Genomic DNA, 23560 nt, shown 5'->3' with positions numbered 1-23560 from the left:
AATCCACTTTTTTTGGCGCATTATACTTGCAAGGTGCCTGTTGAAATTCGCAACCGACCTAACTATTGAAACAGTTTCTGCTATAGTTATAAAAAAAAACAGTCCAGTGTGATGTGAGCAATAAGATGCTTTTTGGTTCAAAAAAACTTATTTACTATGAGCCATTGCAAGAAATGGGGGAAAAAGTAAACTTTCCTTTTTGCCTCGGTTTTTTGGAGCTGTAAGCAGTCTCTTCTTTAAATTGTCACTTGTAACATGAGGGGAGAGTTACATATACATATATATATATATATATATATATATATATATATATATATATATATATATATATATATCACTTTCCCCATTGTCGAAACAAATGTTTTCATCACTCACAGCTGGAATGTATGCCAAATATATATCGGAAACTTGTATAATTTTACATCATTTCATCATTGGTTGGTGTTTAATGACAGATTCATATGCTGCCTCGAAATTCGACTTTGCTGCCATTAAATTTTGAAATTAACACTGAAGGCAAGGGTCATACAGTAGGTCAAACTCTCGGTTATGGAAATTGTATTGCGAAAAATCATGAAAAAACGTCGAAGTTAACCCGGTGGCAAAAACCACCGGCACCGACTACCAATGGGGAACGCTTACGCTATGGTCATATGGAAACAGCATGCAAATTAACTTCCCCACACCGTCCACTAGCTATCCTAAACGCTTAGCATTCTTGTACAAAAAGCAAAGAGCCGCCGTACTGACTTATGATCCATCTTGTCCTTTAAAAGTTGTAAAGGACGAAAACTGACGCAACTTGCACTTAAAATGTGTAAAAACAAAGAAACCTAATGAAATAGATTTCGTTATCATATTTTAATTAAGAAGAACTAATTAAAATATGCTAATGAAACCTTTTTAATTACATTTTGTTTGTTTTTTATTTTATTTTGTATTAAATTCTATTTTAATTTTCATAATGATGTTCTTCAAGATTTCTAGCATCTTCATAAATGGAAATTCTGTATAATGAAACTTTATCGCTTTTCTCATCAGTTGTTTCTTGGTTATCTCCTAAAATAACAAAAACATCTTAAAGTTTAAAAATCTTTTACGAAAATATCATTTTTAAGAACTTTTAGAAAAGACCTCGAAAGGAGTATTTCTAAACTTATCTTTTAGAAAAAAATAAAAATAAATAGAAAATCAATGAAATAAAATGTCTTTAATTACGACTTTTGTTTTTTATGCACGTATACTGAAACAAAATCTGATCCCATTTATTTGTGGTTTCATTTTTATACAATTGATTTTTTAAGTATTTATTTAAAGAAAATTAAATCGAAAAAATACTTAGTAAGATTAATTATGTTTATTTAGTAAAATACGAATTTTCTGTTCATTTAAAGGAATATTTTTAGGTTAAAAAAATTTCGAAACAGTGTACCATTTGCATTACTGGTACTTTAGTAAACGATGTTTAATTTTAAACTTGAACAATAATATCATTTAAACATGCACACGATTGATTTACTTATAATGTAATGCTATTCAACCTGATTATAGATGCAATAAATTTGTACGGTATTATGATTCAGTATTCACTAATGTTCGGTACAGTGCAATGATTATCTTACACAAAGCTCTAAAAAATTTTAATTATAGAATTTATTTATCTTTTGATATTATTTTTTAGACACTAAATTGTTGTTAATTAAACTTACTTGATGAAGAGTACGAAGCAACAGCATTTGCCGAAAATTCCTTTTTGGCTGTCCTCCCCTTAAACGAGAAAAAATCTTCCTCATCTAAAAAAATTTTTAAAAAAGTTTTAAAAAAAGTAAAAAATGATATTTTTTATAAATTTAATATAAATACAGCATTGCGCAATGTTAATGTAAAATAGATTTGTTTTCTGGTGTAACTAATATAAAAATAAACTCTTACATTTGAAAACGAAAGTTGCGAAGTTATTAAAATATTCGTTAAATATTAAGTTTTTAAATACTCAAGTACAGTAAACAGCACCTTTATTTTCTGTTTAAAATTTACTTACTAAGCAGTATTTCAACTTTTACTTTGAAATGTATGTTTACGAAAATTATCTAGTCAATCCTTCGAAATCTTAAGTGGACATGTTTAAATAAACTAACAGAAGCAACATAGCATCAATCCATATAAACATCATTTGTAATTGTGTACATTTGCAAATAATGCTATTTTTTATAAATTTACCTACTCAATGACTATGCCATTTATTATCAAAATTATAAAAACAACTATTCACAAGTATTTGAACCGTCTTATCATACTAGTAACGTTTTCATTCCAAGCTCTTTTTCCTACTAAACCTACGAAACTCCTGCATGAGCAAACAAACTAATGAAATCAGGCAAGTTGTGAAAAACCATAAACGCACGTGCACAACTGTCATTTGTACCGATTACTTTTCTTTCTTTTATTTTTATTTTGCATACTTGGCTACTACTTTCACTTTTAAAATTATTTTACAATTTATAAAAACTATTGAATCAAACTCGTGAAAAAAAAGTCCTATATGGACTTATGTAAGCAATCTAACGAAAACAGCCAAGTTGCCAAAACTATCAGTACATGCATAAACATTCAATTAGCACACTTTTTAATTTATTTTAATTTAGTTATTCAGTGACAATTTTTTAAGTAAATTTGCTTTACATGTTTATAAAAGCTATCAAATTAATTTCTTGTAAGCGCAATGTCTTACATAGGCAGGTGTAAGAAATCTAGAGAAAACAATAAGTAAAGTAATTTAAGCCACTTACTCTAATTATCAGGATTTTTTTTTCTATTTTAATTTACCCATACAGTGATCATTTTAAGTATAAATATATTTAGCAATTTACGAAATGTCTAACATGTAACTCTCGCTAGCATGAAATACTGCAAGAGCACGTGTAAGCAAACTACTGAAAACAGCAGCCCATATATTATGGTCATCTGTGGGGATGCATAATTAATCCTTTAGTGTGCATAAATTTCTAACAAAATATATCACATAATTTAACGTAAAATTTTGCTAATCTTGAGCCACCTTGAAACTACACTTAGGATTCGATACCAGCGTAACTTTAATTTTGCAAAGCGTTAAACAGTTACATTGGCTGTTGCATTTGAAATGTAGAATTACAACTCTTAAAAAAATCAGACTTTTTTTCCTTTTTATGAACAATTTTTCTCTATCATAAAATAAACACGTTAAAAATATGCAATATATAAAATAAACAGAATAATTTGGAAGTACCTTAGTCGATCTTACTAACAGATTCACGTTAGCAAAATTTCTTAGCAAAATTTGCATGAATAAGGCTAAAAAACGGAAAATTTCTGGCATAATGATACTTTACTTTATTCTACTGCACCTATCAATAATAAAGAATTTAATTATGGAATTAGAGAGGTGGTGAAAAATCAAAGCGTAAGCAAGAAAAGGAGAAAAAACGCTACTCTGTAATATCCTGTCAAACAAATGAATGCATCTACCTTACCCACAATCGTTATTTAACTTTCAAAATCACATTTTCAATACAAAAGGTATAAAATAATAATAATAAAATTTAGGTTAGCAATCATCATGTTCAGTAAAATATTACTGAAGAAATTACGATATTAAGTACCGGTTCTTTGGGTGCATTATCCGTAAAATCTATTTTTGCCGTAAACTATTATATCGTAATTTTTACAATAATGTTTATTTAATTACAGTGATTTAGCTATTTTACGGCAATTATTACTGTAAAAATTACGATACATCAAATTCTTTGTTCCGTAACATGTTCAGTAATTTAATCCGGAATTTCTCACTGTGTGTTTAGGACTGTGTGTTTTGAAGACATTTTTTCTAGTTAAACAAGACACTAGACGTTTTTCTAATGTCGTTAGGCAAATATTTCAAAATTAGAATTAGTGTTACAGTGTCATTAAAAGGCTATGAAATATTAAGTGATATACTAACTTGAAAATTTCTTTTCATTTTTCGATGCACAGTTTTGTTGAATAGCAGATTCGGGACTTTTCATAGATAATCTATTCGGAGTCAAAAAAGCTGCTGATTTTGAAGAAGGAATCGCGTGCACTTCACATTCCTCATAGATGGGATTCTCAAATTGTTGCCCTGAAGAATAAAATCGTGTAATATTTGTATAATGCAGTGAAAAGTATAGATTTTAACTAGTGTGTTGCATTTTTCTTTGCAGAGTCACATTGATTATGTTTCTTTCTTTCTCAACACAATTATTCAATTCCTACAATTAGTTCACACTGTCCCTATATCTTGTTCAAGTTTTCAATCATTAATAAAATACTTATTATTCTTCCACTCAAATTCAAATACACTTTTTTTAAACTTCTCGTGAGCGGCACTTGATGTTAATACAGTTTTTTTCCAAATATTAATTCATTAATTAAGTTTAATTAATTAATTTTAGTTTCATATGCGAGAAAAAATTTTAGAAATTTAATAAAAAAATAGGCATTATTTACAAAAATTTCGTTTAAAATAATTTTTTCTGTCAATAATTTGTTTGTCCCAAGAAAATCTGTCATTTTCCTGGCTACTTTTATTTAGTGGTTTTTAGCCAAAATAGATAGAGCCAGCAATCAATATCTTATGTTAATAGATTTATTAGATACCCTCCTATATGATCATGTCTTGCTGCATGAATAAAGAACCAATTTTCTGGTTCAAAATCTATTTCAAAACATTTTTCCAGATGAGTAGGTTTTGTGTTTGTTCCTGACTTCTTGAAATCATTAATAACATAAACTACATAGATTAATCTGAGTTATTTTAAGAAAGCAGAATGTAATTTCAGCAGAATTTCTGCAGAATGTAAACGTCTTCGGCCAAAATATTAAATTAAAGATAAGTTATATGCTGTAAAATGGCGAATTAGTCATTATCCTGGCTGTCATTTTCCTGGCTTATGAATTCCAGGACATTGAAGTGTTACTAGAAATTTTTTTAACTGCTAGTACTGTAAGGAGGAAAAACAAATATTAACCTAATACCAAGTTTATGTATGATTGTAATATGGTTGGATGTAATCAAAGTTATTTATTTATTTCATGTTTGATTATTATACACAATTTTATTCTGTATATATCAGCAGAAAAAATTTTGATTCTTTCAACAGTGGATAAAAAGAATTAATTTAAGCAATTTGTGGTCCATCTAACATAAAGGCTTAAGTTGAGTTACTTACTATTAACTTAAAATGACTGTTTTTATACTTCTAAGCTAATATGTCATTTTCCTGGCATTTAAGATTTGGTGAATTTCTATTTTATTTTTCTTCTCGAGCAAATGTCAATAAACTACACTGCTCTCTGTAAGATATTAATAAGTGTAACTAAAAAGTATACAAAAAATTTTTTAGATTATTTTGAAGACTTAAAATTTGAAGAAACCTTTTGGTCCGAATTGTCATGTTTAAAAAGAATCACCTATATATGAGCATAAGATTTTAGTTAATGTTTTAAAAAAGCTTTAAAAGTGTTATGGAAATTTTAAAAAAATTGCATTAGCTTGCAAAAAATTATATTTGATTTACCTGAGAATACAGGTAATACTTGTTTTTCATTTCTAGTTGCAGTGCAGCTTTCATCACTTAAGAAATCTGGCAATGCTTGATTTTCAATGACAGTTGCAGTGCTGCTTGCATCACTATTACAAAACCAAGAAGATTTTTATAAATATTAAATTAAACAAAGAGGTGGGGACTTGTGTCAGATTTATGTTCCAAACATTACCAGACACCTCTCTAAGTTATGTAACCAAATACTCTACTACAAAATTCTCAATGGTATGCTGATTCGCTATAATAATCTATTGCTTCTTTTTCAACCGTGCAGTAATCAGAATAAGAAATAGTTTTTTCAAAGCTTCGGGCTTTTCAATGATAAATCTCTTTTCTTTTTTGCATGTTTTTACAAACTCTTTTTTAATGAAATCTCTTTCGCTTAAATCGCTGTTGAACACAATGAAACGAAAACTGATCTGCTTCTGGTGTGACAATCTTTTTGATTCATAGATTCAAAAATCCAAAATCTATGACAGTCAGAATCATAAATTTTTGACCCAGTCATGTCAAGCGTTTTAAACCTTTACTTCATCTTTACTTTAACATTTTCATTTGTTCTTCAATATCATCTTCACTCACAACATTTTCATTGTCTTATTAAGATATTCTACATCTTCATTCATATAAAAGAAATGCCTTATGTCCATTATACCAATGTTTTTTACCCTTAATGAACAATAATAGGTTAATAATAATTTTAATAATTTGAACTTTTTATACCACAATTACTATTGACTTTTAGCAAAACTGGTTGAAAAAACTAAAAAAAAAAATTTGAAAAACTGAGAAATTCCACGTTTTGTATGTCATGGAACCCTACTATCCGAATCAAATGCATTCGTTTTTGTTATAGATACAAATTGAATTTTAAATTTTTGCATTTGTTATCCATGAAAACACTTTTTATGATAGAATTAAGATTTCATAAAGATAGATTTCATGAAGCTTCAAAATCCTGGAAAGAAACCTTTAAACTTGATATTGTATTAGCATGCAAACTAATATTTAAATGTTATATCAGGTCACTAAAATAGTTTGTAAAATTATTTATTTCCTTAGTAATTATTAATGATAAAAGTTTTTAACCGTTATGAAGAAAACGAAATTGTTAACTCACAACTGAATACCAAACTTATGCCGATTTTACACAAAAATGACATTTGGGTTGCCATCTGTTGCCTTTTGAAGATGGGAAATCAATATGAATAAGGACATCAACGAAATAAAAAAAAATTTCTTTCCTGAGAGTTATTACACGGTGCAGATGAGTCGTGGTGTAGGTAAAAATCAGTTCCTATACGCGCGTAGACAAAAACAACAAAAACGAAAATGACGGGGGTGCTACTGAGAAAGCGGGGTAGAATTTTTACGAAAATACTATTCTTGTTCAAGAAATTTTAAATTATAATTTTTTTTCGACATCAAATATGTAAATTTTGCTTTGATATTATTTAAGTTTGGGGTTTAAATAAATACTTGTGACATTCGTGAATACTTTTTTTTTTCTTTTTTTTTTTAGAATCAGTTTTTATGAACAGAAGCCGTTCTTCCCCTTCCTTCTTCCCCTTCGTTCTTCCCCTTCGTTCTTCAATTCTGATAAGATGAAAACAATTCTTTTAATAGAAAAATTCATATGCCAAACAAAAACTAGCAATAAAAGGTGGGAAAGTAAAATTTAGCGTTTAATTCGGTTTCTTTTCTTTCATTTTCTTTTTCTTCACTTGAACTTAGAACTAATGAACTTAAAATGTTACAGTTTTCGATAATGTCTGTATAGAGTTACGTAGTTTGAAACAGCTTAATAAAAAGCTCACAATGGATGGAGAATCTCAAACTTTACAGGTTAGCTCAAAGCTTTATCCCTATAAAAATTTTGACAATATTTTGCATGAAGAGTTTAAGTACATGAAAAAAAGTTAAGAAACAATAGAAAAATCTACATTAATGCTTCTTATGTAAAGCGATATAACGTATGGTAAAGATTGAACAAAATATTTTAAACTATAATTTACCGGGAATAATAATTTCAGGAAATGATGAATAAAAATTAAATCAGTTGAACTCAACTTCGGAAAATCATTTTGATACATTTTTGGCACACTATTTAGGGAAACATTTAGCGTGATATTCTCCTTTGGCACGCTTTTAATCAAAAAAATAATTTATCAGAGTTTGTAACTTTTTTTGATGAAGAATAGGCCTAAAGTTTTAGATTATAAATACAAATCATAAAAAAATCTATTCAGAAATAACCAACATTTATGTTCTCATGGCAAATAATCTTACAAATTAAAAATATGGATCAATTTAATGATGAAACACACTTTACAAACTAATCAGAAAAAAAAGTTTTAGTTTAAGCACTATGGTTTTCATGCACGCAAAAAAAATGTTTCTTTATTCTGTGCTGCACGGTGAAAAAAATTCTGATTAAATTATCGTACTGAACAATAATAATACTTAGGTAAAAACAAAAACTAGAATTCTGGCTAATAAAGCTAAAATGCACGGTTTTTAAACCATTAATGTAATAATTTTCACATTTACAACTTAATCGCTATCGGAAATTGTAGTTTTCAAAATTATAGTTCTTATAGCCTCACCTTTAATAAAAAAATACAAAATTAAAAAGTAAATTTTATCAAATAAATGGTTTTTACCCCATGATCCAAAGTATATTAATAAAATTACCAAATTTTATCATACTATAAAAGCATATTTATTGATAATTTTGCCAAAGTCATTACCAAAATACGACGATAAAACGTACAGCTTTTCGGAGTTCCCCTAGAACCAAAAACACTGTACATTTTATCAAATTCTGGCATTATCGACAATACTTTTTTTAGTGTCAAATCTAGTCTAAAAGCTATAAACTGCGAAAGAAACTATCGGTGAACATCATAAAGGAACAGTTTCATATAAAAAATGCCATTATCGAAAAAAAATGTGGTTTTTAATTATTTAGCACCAAGACCTGCATAAATCGGGAAAAAAAGAACTTACAATTCAATATCTGGATTTCTAATTGGCTTTGAATTAGTAATGCCAATTATCATTACCACAGACCACAATATAAAAATTGCAATCAAAATTGCTGCAACCACCATGATGGGGAAATGTGTCTCGTTTCCATCATTTAAGTTTAAAGTATCTGCAAAAAATCAGACATTGAAAGTTTTAGTCATTACATTAAAGTATCACGTTGATAATTTAAAAAAAGAACACGGTAAGAGCTATATGTACTTTAAGAAAAACTATATCTTGTTTAAAAATCCGTTTTTTAACATGTTGAATTTATTCAATAATTTCTCTACAAGTTCTAAAAAGGGCTTTAAAAAAAAATTTAAAAAAAAAATAAAACTTAAAAAAAAAAACTTTAAAAAAAAATTTAAGACTTTGAATTCTGAAATCAAATATGTATCAAAGTACAAAAGATTATTTAGATATAATTCTTTTAATTGGCATATGTTTAAGAAAAGTACATTTCCTTCAAAATTATCGTATGAAAATAATTGCACTACAATAGAGAACCGATTATCCAAACGCTGAATTACCGGATTGTCTAATTATCCAAATCGTTCAAGTACTATGTGTTTTCCCACTTTCTAAAAATAAATAATAAATAAGTAAATAAATAAAAATAAAAAAAGCTACGATTTGTTTTTCTTCTTATTTTTGGAATATTTGAAAGGGGTCGAAAAATGGAATCTTTTGTCCTTCGGTGACCTTGTATAGTACCACGCATTCTTTCCGCCCAGTTTCAAGGTGATTGACAAGTAGATTCTACTAAGGGTACAGATTTTTAATAATTTTTTTAAAACAATTAAACTTTTAAATACGTCATTTGTAATATACTCTAATAGGCATAACTACAATTGCCAATCCTAAGCTTGGGTAAAGTGTGAATGAAAATTACTTAAAAACATTCTCATAGCCGTTCTTTAAAGTTGTCCAATTACCTGAATTTTTCGTAGTTAAAATCGTGTTTGATCCTGCTTGGTCCGGATAATCAGCTCTCTCTACTTCAAATAATTTGGGAGTTTTAATTGAAAAATATAGAGGAGAAGGAGCTATATTAGATACATTGATTATCTCTTACAAGTTTTTGTTAGTTTACGAACGCATGAGTTATCGATAGAGTTTAATTTTTAACTTTGTAGAATGAAAAATATTTAATGAACTGAAGGCGTGAGGTTAAAGTGTACAAATATATCAATAAACCAACAAAAGAGAATATTTATAATTTAAACAAATTTAATCAGTTAGTTAGAATTATTGCCTCAAGGTTGACTTTCGCTTATTTTATTGCTAACGGAAATATTAAGCTTTTGATTTTCTATAAAAATAAAAATAATTTAAAAAATAGAAACAGTCAAAATACAAAAACAAATTAAAATATTAAATAATAATCACTAGTTGTGCCTTTGGTTCCATTTCCATTTATTAAGCATACACATGAGCTGTTCGGATTCGTATTATTACATGCCTCGTCGTTTGGACAATTATATTGAAAATTACAAACTCCATCAACTCCATCAGAGCAAACTGAAACTAATATTAATTTTTAGAAAATTGTAGAAATTTAGAAACAGTTATAAGACTCTTATAAATCAATATTGAAACACGTTTTATACAAGTCAAGTACATATAAAAACGCTAAACATATATATTATATATTTTCAAAGAAAATTATTTAATTTTAGAATGCTATCTACAAATTAAATAATTTTCTTGCTATCTACAAATTAAAGCATCTGTGTATTTAAAAAAGAAAAATTTGTAATGTTGAATATTATTATTAAATCTAGTATTTAGTGCAAACATTCCAATGACCAAAATATTACAACTGCATAGATATTTGTTCCTCATGAAGGAGGACGAATGGCAAAATATGACCTATAATCCTTAAATTGCAAACTTTTCCGATGCTAAAAACTAATAGGAACTACAGTGTTCACAGTCTTTGCGTTGGTCATCTAGAATTCACTAATGCAATATGAATATACCCTCAATAAAATTTATGATCGTAGGTCATTAAAATTCCCCCATGACAGTATGTAAGTACTCTTTTGCAATATGTAGGTACTATATATGTAAGTACTATGGGTAGGTACTATACGCCTCTCAGAGATATCTTTTTTGATCTTCTATCTTACTAGACTATGTCTTTAATGGAGAAAATAAACGTTATTAATTAGAGAGAATTTGATTTGATTTTTAACCGGCGATGAACAGTTGTTCAATTCCAATTTCACGACTCTCAATGTTCAACTCCGTAACTTTGCTGCAATTTTGAACTGTACCAAGAAGACAAGGGGACTCCTTGATCAAGCGGTGGGACAAATTTTCTTTCGTAGAGGACTTTTTGATAAAGTTAAGTCGCATTATCTTTATATGCATACGAAAACCACCGAACCCTTCCAGGATTTGCCTGACAGCATAGGGATTCAAACCCATGATCCGCCTAATACTGATGATATTTAATGAGATAGTACAGTGTTCGGAGCGAGCTGGAAGCATAAGTCATATCAACCAGCCATCGCTTGTATTCAAATCTGAGTTTTCTCCCTAACCGGTAAATGCTCTATCCCCTTAGCAGCAGCAACTTGGTTAGATTTCCACTTTGCATACATGCGGAAACATTTCTTCAATCGAAACAAATATTTAATTTTTTCTCTCTAAGAATAAAACATTGGGACACGTAAGAATAAAATGTTCCTTTATCCTTTCCTGTCTTTATCTCGTTTTTCAATATTTATGTAATCTTTTATCTATCCTTTTTATAATCTTTCCTTTATAATCCTTCGCTGAATGATGCAGAAAAATGACCGATTTTCTAAGTAAAAGCGTTAATTTAAATTGCGGAAAATCAATTGAATGGTTTAATTAAGCAGTATTGATGCATTTTTCTTTGCTTTAATTTCATAAATGCCACACAAATTCGCTACGAATCTGAAACAAAAACTATCAATAATGACTAACGTTATGATTCAGATATTGGCCAATTAAGCTTTCAATATGATAAAAAATCAAATAAACTGTTTAAGAACTGAGTTTTTAAAATTGAAGAGAAAAAAATTTTATTTTTGTCCTACCTAACATTGATATAAGACATTCTTTTCGAAAATTCTAATGGATCAAAGTCGAAAGAAATGGGAAACTTTTTTGTCCTCATAGAAGTTTTTCACAAAAATAATGTACTCTACTATTCTCTTTCCAGTTCTAATTCCAACTGTAATTTGAGAACTCCCGTTAGCTGGAAAATACTCAACTACTGACAATTTCAAAGAGAAGATAATATAGTGATAAATAGCGATCAGATAACGATTTTAACTTGCATTTTTATCAAGCACAAATCAAGTTAGAGTATCTCAGTTAGTCAGTCAGAAAGTCTTCGGATTTCTGATTAATGTTAAATTATATTAAGTGATAAAAATGCATTAAATTTTAATTTCCAGAGGCCAAAAATATGTTGAAACTTTCTTTGTCAGCTAGCTAGGGCCTTCAATTTAGTTTTGAGAACTCTATCTAATAGGAAATTGATTGACATTTTTGGTCGCACTCTTACTCACTCGAAGGAATAAAAGCGTAAGTAAGAAGAATTTTTGCTGTAAAATTAATCTCATTTAGGCAAAATATTTATAATAGTGACGACTAATGCTAAAATTCAAATCTTGATTAAAGAAACTCTCTTGAAAAGAAGTTTTGTCATTAAAAAGAAAAGTCATACGAACGTCTGAAGCAATTCGATTCAAGCTCTTCTTGCAAACATAAGCATTCTCCTGTTTCTGGATCACATGAACTATTATTTGGACATTCACATTCCTTGAGGCAGCCTTTTCCCCACCTATTAGCTGGGCATTCTAAAATGTTAATAAAATAAACCGTAAAAACCAAAAAATTGATATGGGTAATTTATGTTTAAAAAGTTTTTTCCGGACTTAAATGCAAGAATTCGCAACATTACGCTAACTCAAAGAGATACTTTGTTTAAGACTGATTGGCAAAAAGATTGAGAACAGCTATCAAACTAGAGAAGAGAGCACATGGTTTTTTAGAGCACTGGATGTTGGTTGATAACATGGTGCGCTAGTAAGAATATTTTGGCCTCGTTTATTTAGCTTAAATATTATTCTTCAAGTACTAAGTGACGTCTTCTATTGAGTTGGCTGGCGTGATGATCCTTCAGATGAATATGCTGAATTGAGTGCAATGGAAAATCAGCAACGCAATAAACAGATAGGCATTATTTATAATTATTTTTGTTGCGCAATTAACAAATACTTAAAAATATAAATTTTTAACAAAATTTAAAGAAAAAAGCTAAAAAGTGTTTGAAATAATAAATGTTCTATTACCAAGACAACATCATAAAAGTATTAGGAAATAATTATAAATGCAAACAATTATTTCACTAAATAGTTTTTTAATTAGAGCATTTTACATTTTAATTTTTTCTATTTTCCCCCATAGTTTTTATTTAAAATCTACAGGAGGGCATGAGAAATATTGCGAAATAATTACAAATAATTGTTTCAAGAATGATACACGTAAGAAAAATATTACAAAATATTTACATAATATATCTTCTTGTAAACACTACGTCCGTACGAAACACAATATTAATTTGCAAGTAAAAATAATTAGAACTAAGAGCTGGGTTTCGTTTTAGAAATGCGCCAAGTTGTTCTAAACTACAGTGCAATTTCCTTTAATATAATTTATTGTAATACTAAATTCAATTAATTCTATATTACATTCGAGGAGGAAATTCTAACTTACATGCATTTAAACTGAACAGTATCATATTTCTATATGATATCTAAAATGTTAGACTTAACATAGTAGGCAATTGACACTGGAATCTTTGTCGAACACAATATCTAACAACACAATCGAAACAGAATAATTGATATTTTCGCTTGAAAACGTTGAATTACTGAAGGTAGGGTTTTAGAATAAAGCATTTCAGATATGTTGAAAACCAATCATAACCTTTCATAGAGTATCACACAGATATTAAATAAAATCATCAGTTGCCAAAACTTGTTCGAGAATTTTGAGCGTTTTATATAAATAATGAAATACAAGGAACTCTTCCATATTTATAAATGTACATTCTTGAATTAGAAAATTAAAGTACTTTCGAAATAAAAATAAAAGCTATTTACAATCAAATATTTTTTAATATAAATATGTATTGAAAAAAAAATCTATTAATATTTTTTTAAACTATTTGCATCTTCTTCTTCTTAGGCACTAAAGCCAGTTACCGGCCAAGGCCGTCTCAGTCACTTTACCCCATCTAGATTTTTTCGATAATATATTCCTCCATCTATTAACTCCCAAGTCCTGTAACCAGTTCTCTACTCTACGTAACCATCTTGTTCCAGGTCTTCCTCTTTTTCTTTTTGCCTCTGGTGCTTCGAAGGTTGTTTCTTTTAACTTGATTTTCATCACTATGTCGAAGTAATACATGTCCTAGTCACCTTATTTGAGAAACCTTGATCATTTTTGCTAAACTAGGTTCCTTGTATTTTGATGGCAATTCATGATTGTAACGAATTTCCCTGGTTTCGTTTTCTTTTACTGCACAAAAAAAAAATTCTTAATATTTTTTCTCTGTTATATAATAGAAATAATATAAGAAAATGGAATATATCCCGTTTTCTATTTACATCTAGTGAATAAAATTATTTAAATTCCTCTTGAATACTAAATAAAAAAAATTTTGATATTAACTTTTACTATTTAAACATATTTTGTTTGGATTGCATAAAAATATATTAAATTGAAGCGTTAACGTATTGTCAAAAAGATATCATTTGTTGAAGATTAATGTGCCTTTTTTTGACGTTGTGTACATAGAAAGGTTAAGATTGACTTGTGTTGTACAGTATGTTTAAATATTCATTTTCAATAATAATAAAAATTTGATGTAATCAACTGGGTAAAAGTTAAAATTAATTTATTTAGTAGACAAATAAGCAAAATATTGAAATATGTAGTTTAGTTTTTATATTGATTGCAAATATTTGTTTACAATTTTACAATATATTTAAATATATTTTGAACCTGCAATGAAAAATTATCAAAAGGTTTGCAGTGTAAAATATAGAGTAATGTTTTGCCATGACAATTATTTATATTTTATGCCCTACTGTCTATTTATATTTTATTAAAACGAATGTCCTGAAATCATACAATAATATTAATTAATTATCAAATAATATGTTTTTCATTATCATTTTCTTCAGTATAATTGTTCTTTTTTTTGAAGTTATTTGTTTATTTTGTCTCTGAATAAAGTTATTTTGTATTTAAAAAAAAACTTATTATTTTACTCTTTTTATCACTGTGAATTTTTTAGAACATTTTATCTTATTTAATGTATTTTAGTAATAAAGCAAATATTTAATTATCGATGCAGAAAAGGTAATATGCGGTATAAATGTAATGAGATGATGGTATGATAATGAAAACTTTATTTAATTTTCTTAGATGAATATGGAGTGAAAAACAGATAAAACAATTGCAGCTGTTGGGGAACAAAGTTGACTATGCAATTAATGGCATTTAATTGCATCAATACTGCTGAGTGAAAAACTTAAATCTCTACTAAAATGTGCCACAATATAAAACATTATTGGCCCTTAAATCTAAGTGTAACAGATTCAATGCCCATTCTGAAATTTATTGCTGAGATAAGAAGCAATAAATATAAAACTGAAGCCTTTTTAAGATGTAGTGATCTTTAAGAAGTCAATTTTATAAAGCTGTTAATATTAAAAGCAGTGTAGTCTTTTGTTTGAATTAATAAATACTAATTCTGAAATAAAAAGTTTTATTAGTTATGAAGCTATTTTATCATGTGCACTAGCCATACAGGAGATAGGATGCAAACAAGAGTCACTAATTGAAAAACCGAAATATATAAATAAAACAAACGATTGAAACACCGTTTTGTTTTAAATATTGTATTAAATTTAATATGATAATTTTATTTGTGATTAAAAATGTTGCAAAAAAGTGATGATCCAAATTCCCAGTAGTGAGAAATTTGTTGTTTTGCAATTGCTTAGTATGAGGTTGAGGTAATGCTATTGCTACATGAGGTTAGCTACATTGTTCAAGTTGAACACATCTAAATTGAAATAGATTAAAAGTGATTAAGACTGGGTTGAAGAAAAGTATATGAGGGTAGTTTAATATTAAAAGGAAGTATCCATATCGTTTGAAAAGTAAAAAACTCTGATATTTTTTTAAATATTATTAAAAATGAAAGTTTTGTTCCCAAAATGTAATAAAAATATAAATTTAATATTCATTCTTGTTTCACTTCAGAAGTCATTTTGTTTTAGCTATTTTACACAAGAATATTATTTTTTCAGAAAATTTGAGACATTCATTGCAAGGAATATGTTTCAGGAGTAAAATGGTATTAAGTTGATAAAGTTTGCGTGAATAGTGACTAAAATATGATTATAATTAGAAATAAATGAATTCCTTGACAATTTCTTCTCAAATTTTTAATTTATCATCAAAAATGAAATTGCTGTCCACTAATAACAAATTTAGAGGAAATACTTTTTCAGTAGGTATTAACAACTGACAAAATTCAGCTTTCCCCAAATTTGTTCCGATAAAAGATCTTTATTCAATGGGCTACACTGTAAAAAACTCCAGATCAAATTACGGTATAAAGTACCAACTCTTTAAATGCATGATCCGTAAAATTCATTTTTACAGTAATTTTTATAGTAATACTTTTTTTAAAGTGATTAAGACTGGGTTAAAGAAAAGCAATTCATTAGCATCAAAGCAGTGAATTAGTTAAGTTGGTTCAGTGATTTTACGGAAATTTTTACAGTTAAGTACATGAAATTTTTTGCTCCGCAACATTTTCCGGTAAAAATCGAATTTGCGGTGAAAAGTACAGGCACTCTGAGTAGCCGGTTCTTATTTCTGCAATTTAATCCGGAAAATTTCGCAGAGTAGTTGGAAAGTGTGATGAGAAACAAAGGACGATCATATTAAACAGAATTTGTTGACTGTATTCTTTGCACACATTATCTGTCTTGGTAAGTTTAATGCATGTAAATAAACCGTCCATCGAATCGTTTAGGCTAACCCTAAATTTAGACATAAAAATTAACTGAACTAATGCAATATATATTTTCTTACTTTGAGTGCATTTTGATCCATACCATCCTGCAAGGCAGTTGCAATCTCCAGTCACGTGATTGCATCCAGATGCGTCTTCATTAAAAGTCACATTATATCCACAGTCACATGCATTTTCACAGCGAATACCCCAAAAACCTGCATCACATTTCTTTTCACACTTCTTTCCTGTATATTAATAATTAATGAACTTATCATTAAACCAATCCTATCTGGCAAATAGAGCTGTCTATGGGCTGAGAAGATTTTTTAAATCTAGGTTTCCTTCTAGAAAAACAAAGTTCTCAATTTACAAAGCTCTTGTCAGGCCAGTCTTGACATATGCTTCTGGACAATGACAAAACTGGAGAAAAATTGTATCGCAATATTTGAGAGAAAGATTTTGCGGGAAAATACTTGGTGGTGAAAATGAAGGCAATAACTGGAGAAGGAGATTTAACTTTGAACTGTACAAGATTTATAAAAAACTCAATATTATTAAATACATAAAAATAAATAGAATGGCTCACTTTAGTCGATTGAGTAATGACAATACAATAAAAAAGATATTGCTTTTAGACCTACTGGAGCAAGAAAACGGGGAAAGTCGCGGTTGAGATGGGCTGACTCTGTGGAGTCTGATTTTCTTACAATTAATGAAAAGAAATGGAGATCAAAGATAAATCGGAAGTCCTTATGGATAAATCTTCAGAGGAGGGCATTGGCCCACATTGGGCTGTCTGACCAACCATGAAGATGAACCTGATATTTTTCGAAACTAATATTGTTAGTATTGGAATTTACATTTTAAATAACTTAATAAAAATATTTAATGAGATTTAATTTGTAACCTGCATTATTTACTGTTGAAATAATTATTAATTTTGAATATTGAGGTAGGAAGAAGAAATTATGAATTATATTAAATTATTATCAAAATTTAACGAATGCTGTTACGAAATATCATAAAAAGGAAGACCTTAGAGTAAGAATGTGTAAAAGTTTGAGAAAGTGACAAATTGTTATGCATTTAAGTAATCGGGAGGCTTTTGCAAAACAGCTTTAAAAATTACTTTAATACAAGGTCCCGACAATGTTTGGCGAAGCATTTTCGGTCACCAATTAAGGAAATGTAAACATTCCTGATGGTAACTTCGAGGACAATATAATTCTGATGATAAAGTGAAGGTTATAACAATGAAAGACTACAATAGCTACCCTCTCTTTGTGATAATTCATTTTTACTGCGCAATCAGAAGGATTGTGAGAAGTAATAGTTTATCTTTAATCTTACGCTAGTGGTCTTGGTAAATTAACTTACTACCAATTTCATTTTCTTAAAATTTTAAATGTCCACAGCAAAGTATTTCATTTTTGTGGCAATTTTTTTTATTTTATTTATGTACGGAAGTTATTGCCAGGTGCTATGACTAAAGTTATAAAAGATCGTCGCTTTGAAACTAAACCGTAGTAACTCAAAAAAAATCGAAAAATGAGATATTTGGGTCATTTTGTGTAAAAAAATCACCCTTTTAGAGAAACAACGTGTTATCTTAATAGTTCCATAAAATTAATTTAGAGGGCAGATAAATCGTTATCGCTTTGGCGCGATTCGCCATCTTGGTTTTAGGGAATAGTGTAGCAGTGTGCCAGTTGCAACAAAACATTTGAGGAGATAACGTCGCTTTGAAACTAAACCGTGGTAACTCAAAAAAGCAAGTTTTTCAGGAGAGCGATTTTTTTCCTACACAAATGTCAAAATTTGAAAGGAAATATTTAATATTCGGGAGGATATTTTGAAGAACAACGTTGTATTTCGAAATACCTCTCCACTTTCAATAAAAGTTTTAAAGAAAAGTGTTGCAACTCAAAGTACCTTTACTTATTTCGAAATTACCACAAAATTAGAAATGCTGCAAGAATCAGGCCTGGTTCAATGAAAAATGTTTAAAAAAAGCAGGGTTTTTTTAATGTAAACTATTTTGCAACAGTCGCCATAGTTTCGAGTCAACCTGCGGTGGAAGTTCCTGAAAAGTTAGAAATCGCTCTCCTGAGAAACTTGCTTTTTTGAGTTACCACGGTTTAGTTTCAAAGCGACGAGATGTAAAAAAAATGTAAAATAGATAACCATGGTCACTTAAAAATAGATGAAGTTAGTAGTGAAAATACTAATCATGGCATAAGGGTTATTGTTGAAAACTGGAATGTTATTAAAAGTCGCTTAATATGATTTTCCTTTAAGAGTTTTCAAATAATATTCTTAAATTATATATTCGTAATGAATGTTGGGATTGTTAAAAACATTATTAATTTGATCTGTATCAGGTACATTATTACTCATTCAAATAAGTGAATGCAGATGCTTAACATGTACCAGTTACGAATGGAAGAGGATCCGATGGAAGAGGTTTTCTCAATTTTCAGAACTATTTCGTCGTGAAATCATAAGGTATGTAACAAAACGGGAACTCTCAAATTTCTGACGAAAATGCCTCATCCACTTGAAATCTCATCTTAATGCATTGAGAGAAGTGCCAGGAGGAACCCGGTTTCAATCTCCCTTCGGGCATAGGTGGAATTTATCTCTTTGATTTAGGTACCTTTCTTGTGTTGTTAGGGAGACATTGACTCGGTTGTATATTGAAAACCAATATGCCGAAGTGATTATTAGATACATTAGGCATACGTTAGGCACTACTCTTTTATTGGAAAAATAATAGATTAACGAAATATGTTTCCTCGTAGAAGTGACAATAGTTATTTTATCTCTTTGACGAAATGCTCTCTCGGAGCATATATCAAAAAACGGTTTCGTCAAAAACGAAGAAAGTTTGGTGAAATTTGAGTATACCATTTTTTATTGTATAAATTCAAATTTGTCTGCGACTAGTACGCAGTCAGACAGAGATTATTACTGTAAAAACTTAGTTTAATTTAACATACATATAACAAAAATAGTAGTTTTAAAGTCCTTAAAAATTTTACACTAACTTTTCGTTGTTGAATTTTAAATAAAATTTTAATGGAATAAGTAATGAATACATTTAAAAGTTATGCAGTTAAACCTATTATCAAGTAACGGATAAAAATCTTTACTTTTAGTCACTTGTGGTGCTCTCTAAATACAGCTTTTTAATTTTTATTTAAAACAAGCTCAGAGCTTAAAAAGTAACGAGGTTAAAAAGGAGTTTCAGCAATTTTCTCCCATTTGTTTGCTTTTTAAAAGGAAAAAGAAAATTTATCTTAAGTACCCGCTGCCGTGCTGGAGGGTTTCTACTACCATGCCTAGCCTGAAAAATTATGTCAAATTATTTTTAAAAATAGGAAATTATATTTCAAGTAGATGAGTATTTGAATACACGTTCCAGTTTGTAAAAGTGTAATTTTAAAATCGATTTTAATGCTTACATATTAATCCTTCTTTGAAGCTTGCTTGAATGCTTACATATTAATCTTTACATATTAATCTCTTGAAATAGCGTGTAAACTGTATAAAATGTACAATGAAATGCTGAAGAGAAAGTTATTTACATTTCAATTTCTTTCTCAGTCTTTAAAATCGTTAAATGTCATGCATTAATTATGGGGAAGGTGATTGGGCATAAAACAATTGTGGAAATTCTGTAGCATAATTTAATTTGAATACCACTCAAGAAAATTTATATATAAAACAAATGCTTGCAATTTTGCAAAATATTTATAATTGGTTGAGCTTTGATATTTTATAATGGTCTCATGAGTAATAAAATTTCTATGTATTAAAGTGGTGAAAAATATTTGTTTCTCACCTTTGTAACCAGGTAAACAATTACAGTTACCATTTAAGTGATTGCAAAATTCAGTACTATTTTTCTCACATGTACAGTTATTTTGACAGTCCTTTCCATAAGTTTCATCCTATAAAGTAAATTTGGGAATAAATTAGAAATAATTTATATTTAATAAATAATAAAGTTATTATTTATCTTTTACATAAGGAGGAATAACCTGAAACCCCTGTAATGTTAATCATCTAAGCTCTCACTCTCTCTCTCAAAATTCAATTTCTTCTGTAGAGCAAGAGTATTGATAAGTTTTAATATATGATCAGGTGAACGGAGCTGGAATTTTTTGAATATATATATATATATATATATATATATATATATATATATATATATATATATATATATATATATATATATATATATATATATATATATATATATATATATAACAAAGAAAAATTACAGACATATGAAAAAAGGGAGAAAAGGAAAAAGAAAATGAAAAATAAAGGAAAAAAATAATAAAAATAATAATAAAAAAATCCGAAAAAAAATTATAAATTTTTTTAAAAAAATCCGGAAAATAAAAGCTATAATCTTTTCATCAGCCCACACGATTATATCCGCAAAAAAGACTGCTTTCTGATATTGTATCAATATAGTGCTTTCCAATATTGAAGAGTATTATGAATTGAGGAGTATTATGAATATTGAAGAGTATATTGAAGAGTAGTCCAATATTGAGAATATTAGAAAGCACTCTTTTTGCGGATATAATCGTGTGGGCCGATGAAAAGACTATAATTTTTATTTTCCGGATTTTTTAAAAAAGAATTTAACTTTTTTTCGGATTATTTTAATATTATTTTTTTTATTTTCTTTCTTTATTTTTTATTTTCTTTTTCCTTTTCTCCCTTTTTTCATATTTCTGTAATTTTCATTTGTTTTATCTTCATTTTGAACTTATTTTTTGAGTTTTATTTACTTGCAGCTTATGCGCGATAATGAAAATGCGCGATATATATATATATATATATATATATATATATATATATATATATATATATATATATATATATATATATATATATATATATATATATATATATATATATATATATATATATATATTATAAATTATATATATATATATTGAATAATACGAAATATATATATATAAAATTAAGGTGCCCTCGTTTTGTCTATTTCCAATTTTTCTCGCGAGATTTTCGAACTCGACCGCCACTACTTTTAGTGAAATTATTTACAAAGTAATTAAGAGGAAAGAAAGGGCTAGAAGCTTAAAATATATAGGAAATGATTACTTGCTACTATTGTTCATGTCTTAGAACTTTGATTGCCCTAGCTTCTCAGAAGAAATTTTAGTATTAAAATAATCATTTTTCACATTCGAAGAGGCGTTGCAGTTTTCGAGAAAAAGTTTGAAAGATTCACTGTATAAAGGCTTCCTGCCTTCTCCATTTCTCGCCCACTTTATCCAAAATTGAGGTGAAATATTTTTGATATTGGTGGGGTTCGGGGAAGAAATTAGGAAATTGCTTGCTGGAATATGTAGAAATTCGATTAAATATTGTCCTAAAAAATAAGCAATTTTTGGTGAATTTTTTGCAACTTGGGGAGGGAGTAAATCCCCTAAAATCCCCCTCCTTGCTATATTTTCTCACATTTTTAAACTGTTCACCTTTTCAACTCTTTATAAGAATTTTAATGTTAAAAACAATCCTTTTTACTTCATTTAAAACCAATTCATAGTTACACAGGCATTAAAAATTAATAAACATAAAGGGAAATGGTGCTCTCGGAAAATTGTGGATTATGGGGGAAAACAGGTTTTTTTTTTATTCAGAATAAGGAGGTTATTATATGTAAGATTCGGAAATAGGATTAAAGCTCATTTTTTCCCGTGGTATACTTTTTTTTAATGGTGGGCACTTGGGGTTTGTCCCATTGGCCACAGAAAATGACAGAACTGCTACTCTTTTCTCGTTACCCAGTGGGCTCCTGTGGCGAAGCCACGGCGGTGAAGCAGCGTCGCCCACGTTACACTACCACAAACCCGTCTACAGGGCGGGTCACATTCCACAAAGAGGAAAGGACATCGAACACAGAGAGAGAAAGAAACATCCATGCCCTGAGTAGGATTCGAACCAGCAGCCAATGGCTCCGCAGTCAGACACGCTAACCACTCGGCCACCTGGTCGGCCCGTGGTATACTAATGTTTTACTTAAATAGCGCGATAGGAAGTCTAAAAAATTAACAAAACTGTAAAATTTCTTTCTGAAAGTGATTTAAAGAAATAGGATTAATATGAGCACCAAAAATTTGTAATTACTGGGCATTTCATTTCACAAAACTTTCCTATGTATCCAGGTCTACATAAACATTTATATTCGTCTCCTTCTCGCACTTTGCAATTAGCTCCATTTTTGCATTGGCAAATATTTTCACAATGACTTCCAAACGAGCCCATGGGACAAGAAGTTTCACAATATGCTCCAGTGAAACCTGAAAGATAACATTTCTATGTTTTATAGAATTTTTTTTTCATTTAGCACATACTAATGAGTCGAAGACGTTCTACATTTTGTTGTGTTCAAAACATTACTTATTGGTAAGCTTTAGTACTCTATAAATGTGAATTAGTTTTCTGCCAATAGATGCAATGAAAGAAAAAAATTCCGCAATTTCGAAACTTTCAGAATAAGCACAGCTATGAGGTCATTATTCCATAATTTAATATTAAATAAAAGTTTGCTTTTACGGTTTGTAATAGCAGTGCTTATCATACTAAGTACATAAGGAAAAATAATGTGCAGCACAAGTAAATCTGCTCAGTGTTATGAAACAGTCCTCTTCAGAATTGCTCTCAACAATGGGCATTCATATTTTCAGAATTGTTTTAAAAATATATCTACTAGACAGGGGTCATTCTGTCATCAGCATTGCTGGGCTGTACTCCGTTCAGTAAAAATTCATAGCGAAACTAAACAAAGCAACCT

At 28.8% G+C, this 23560-nt stretch overlaps 1 protein-coding gene across 1 annotated transcript in view; it reads right to left on the bottom strand.

Annotated features, from left to right (window-relative positions):
* Positions 1-821: 821 nt before the first annotated feature.
* Positions 822-23560, bottom strand: part of LOC107453786 (uncharacterized) — a 53498-nt gene continuing 30759 nt past the window's right edge. The window contains exons 6-15 of the mRNA XM_016070735.4: positions 22894-23066; positions 20561-20669; positions 16794-16961; positions 12344-12472; positions 10023-10160; positions 8613-8760; positions 5577-5689; positions 3980-4138; positions 1710-1793; positions 822-1059 (exon numbers count right to left, since the gene is read on the bottom strand). Of these exons, the coding sequence (XP_015926221.3) occupies positions 953-1059; positions 1710-1793; positions 3980-4138; positions 5577-5689; positions 8613-8760; positions 10023-10160; positions 12344-12472; positions 16794-16961; positions 20561-20669; positions 22894-23066 (1328 nt within the window). The 3' untranslated portion in view covers positions 822-952. The remainder of the gene's footprint in view (positions 1060-1709; positions 1794-3979; positions 4139-5576; positions 5690-8612; positions 8761-10022; positions 10161-12343; positions 12473-16793; positions 16962-20560; positions 20670-22893; positions 23067-23560) is intronic.

The sequence above is a fragment of the Parasteatoda tepidariorum genome, chromosome 7 (genome assembly GCF_982258835.1).
Source record: "Parasteatoda tepidariorum strain Cologne lab strain chromosome 7, Ptep-v5.0, whole genome shotgun sequence".
Taxonomy (NCBI): Eukaryota; Metazoa; Arthropoda; class Arachnida; order Araneae; family Theridiidae; genus Parasteatoda; species Parasteatoda tepidariorum.
The sequence above is the reverse complement of the archived record's forward strand: the minus strand, read 5'-3'. Positions and strand labels throughout refer to the sequence as shown.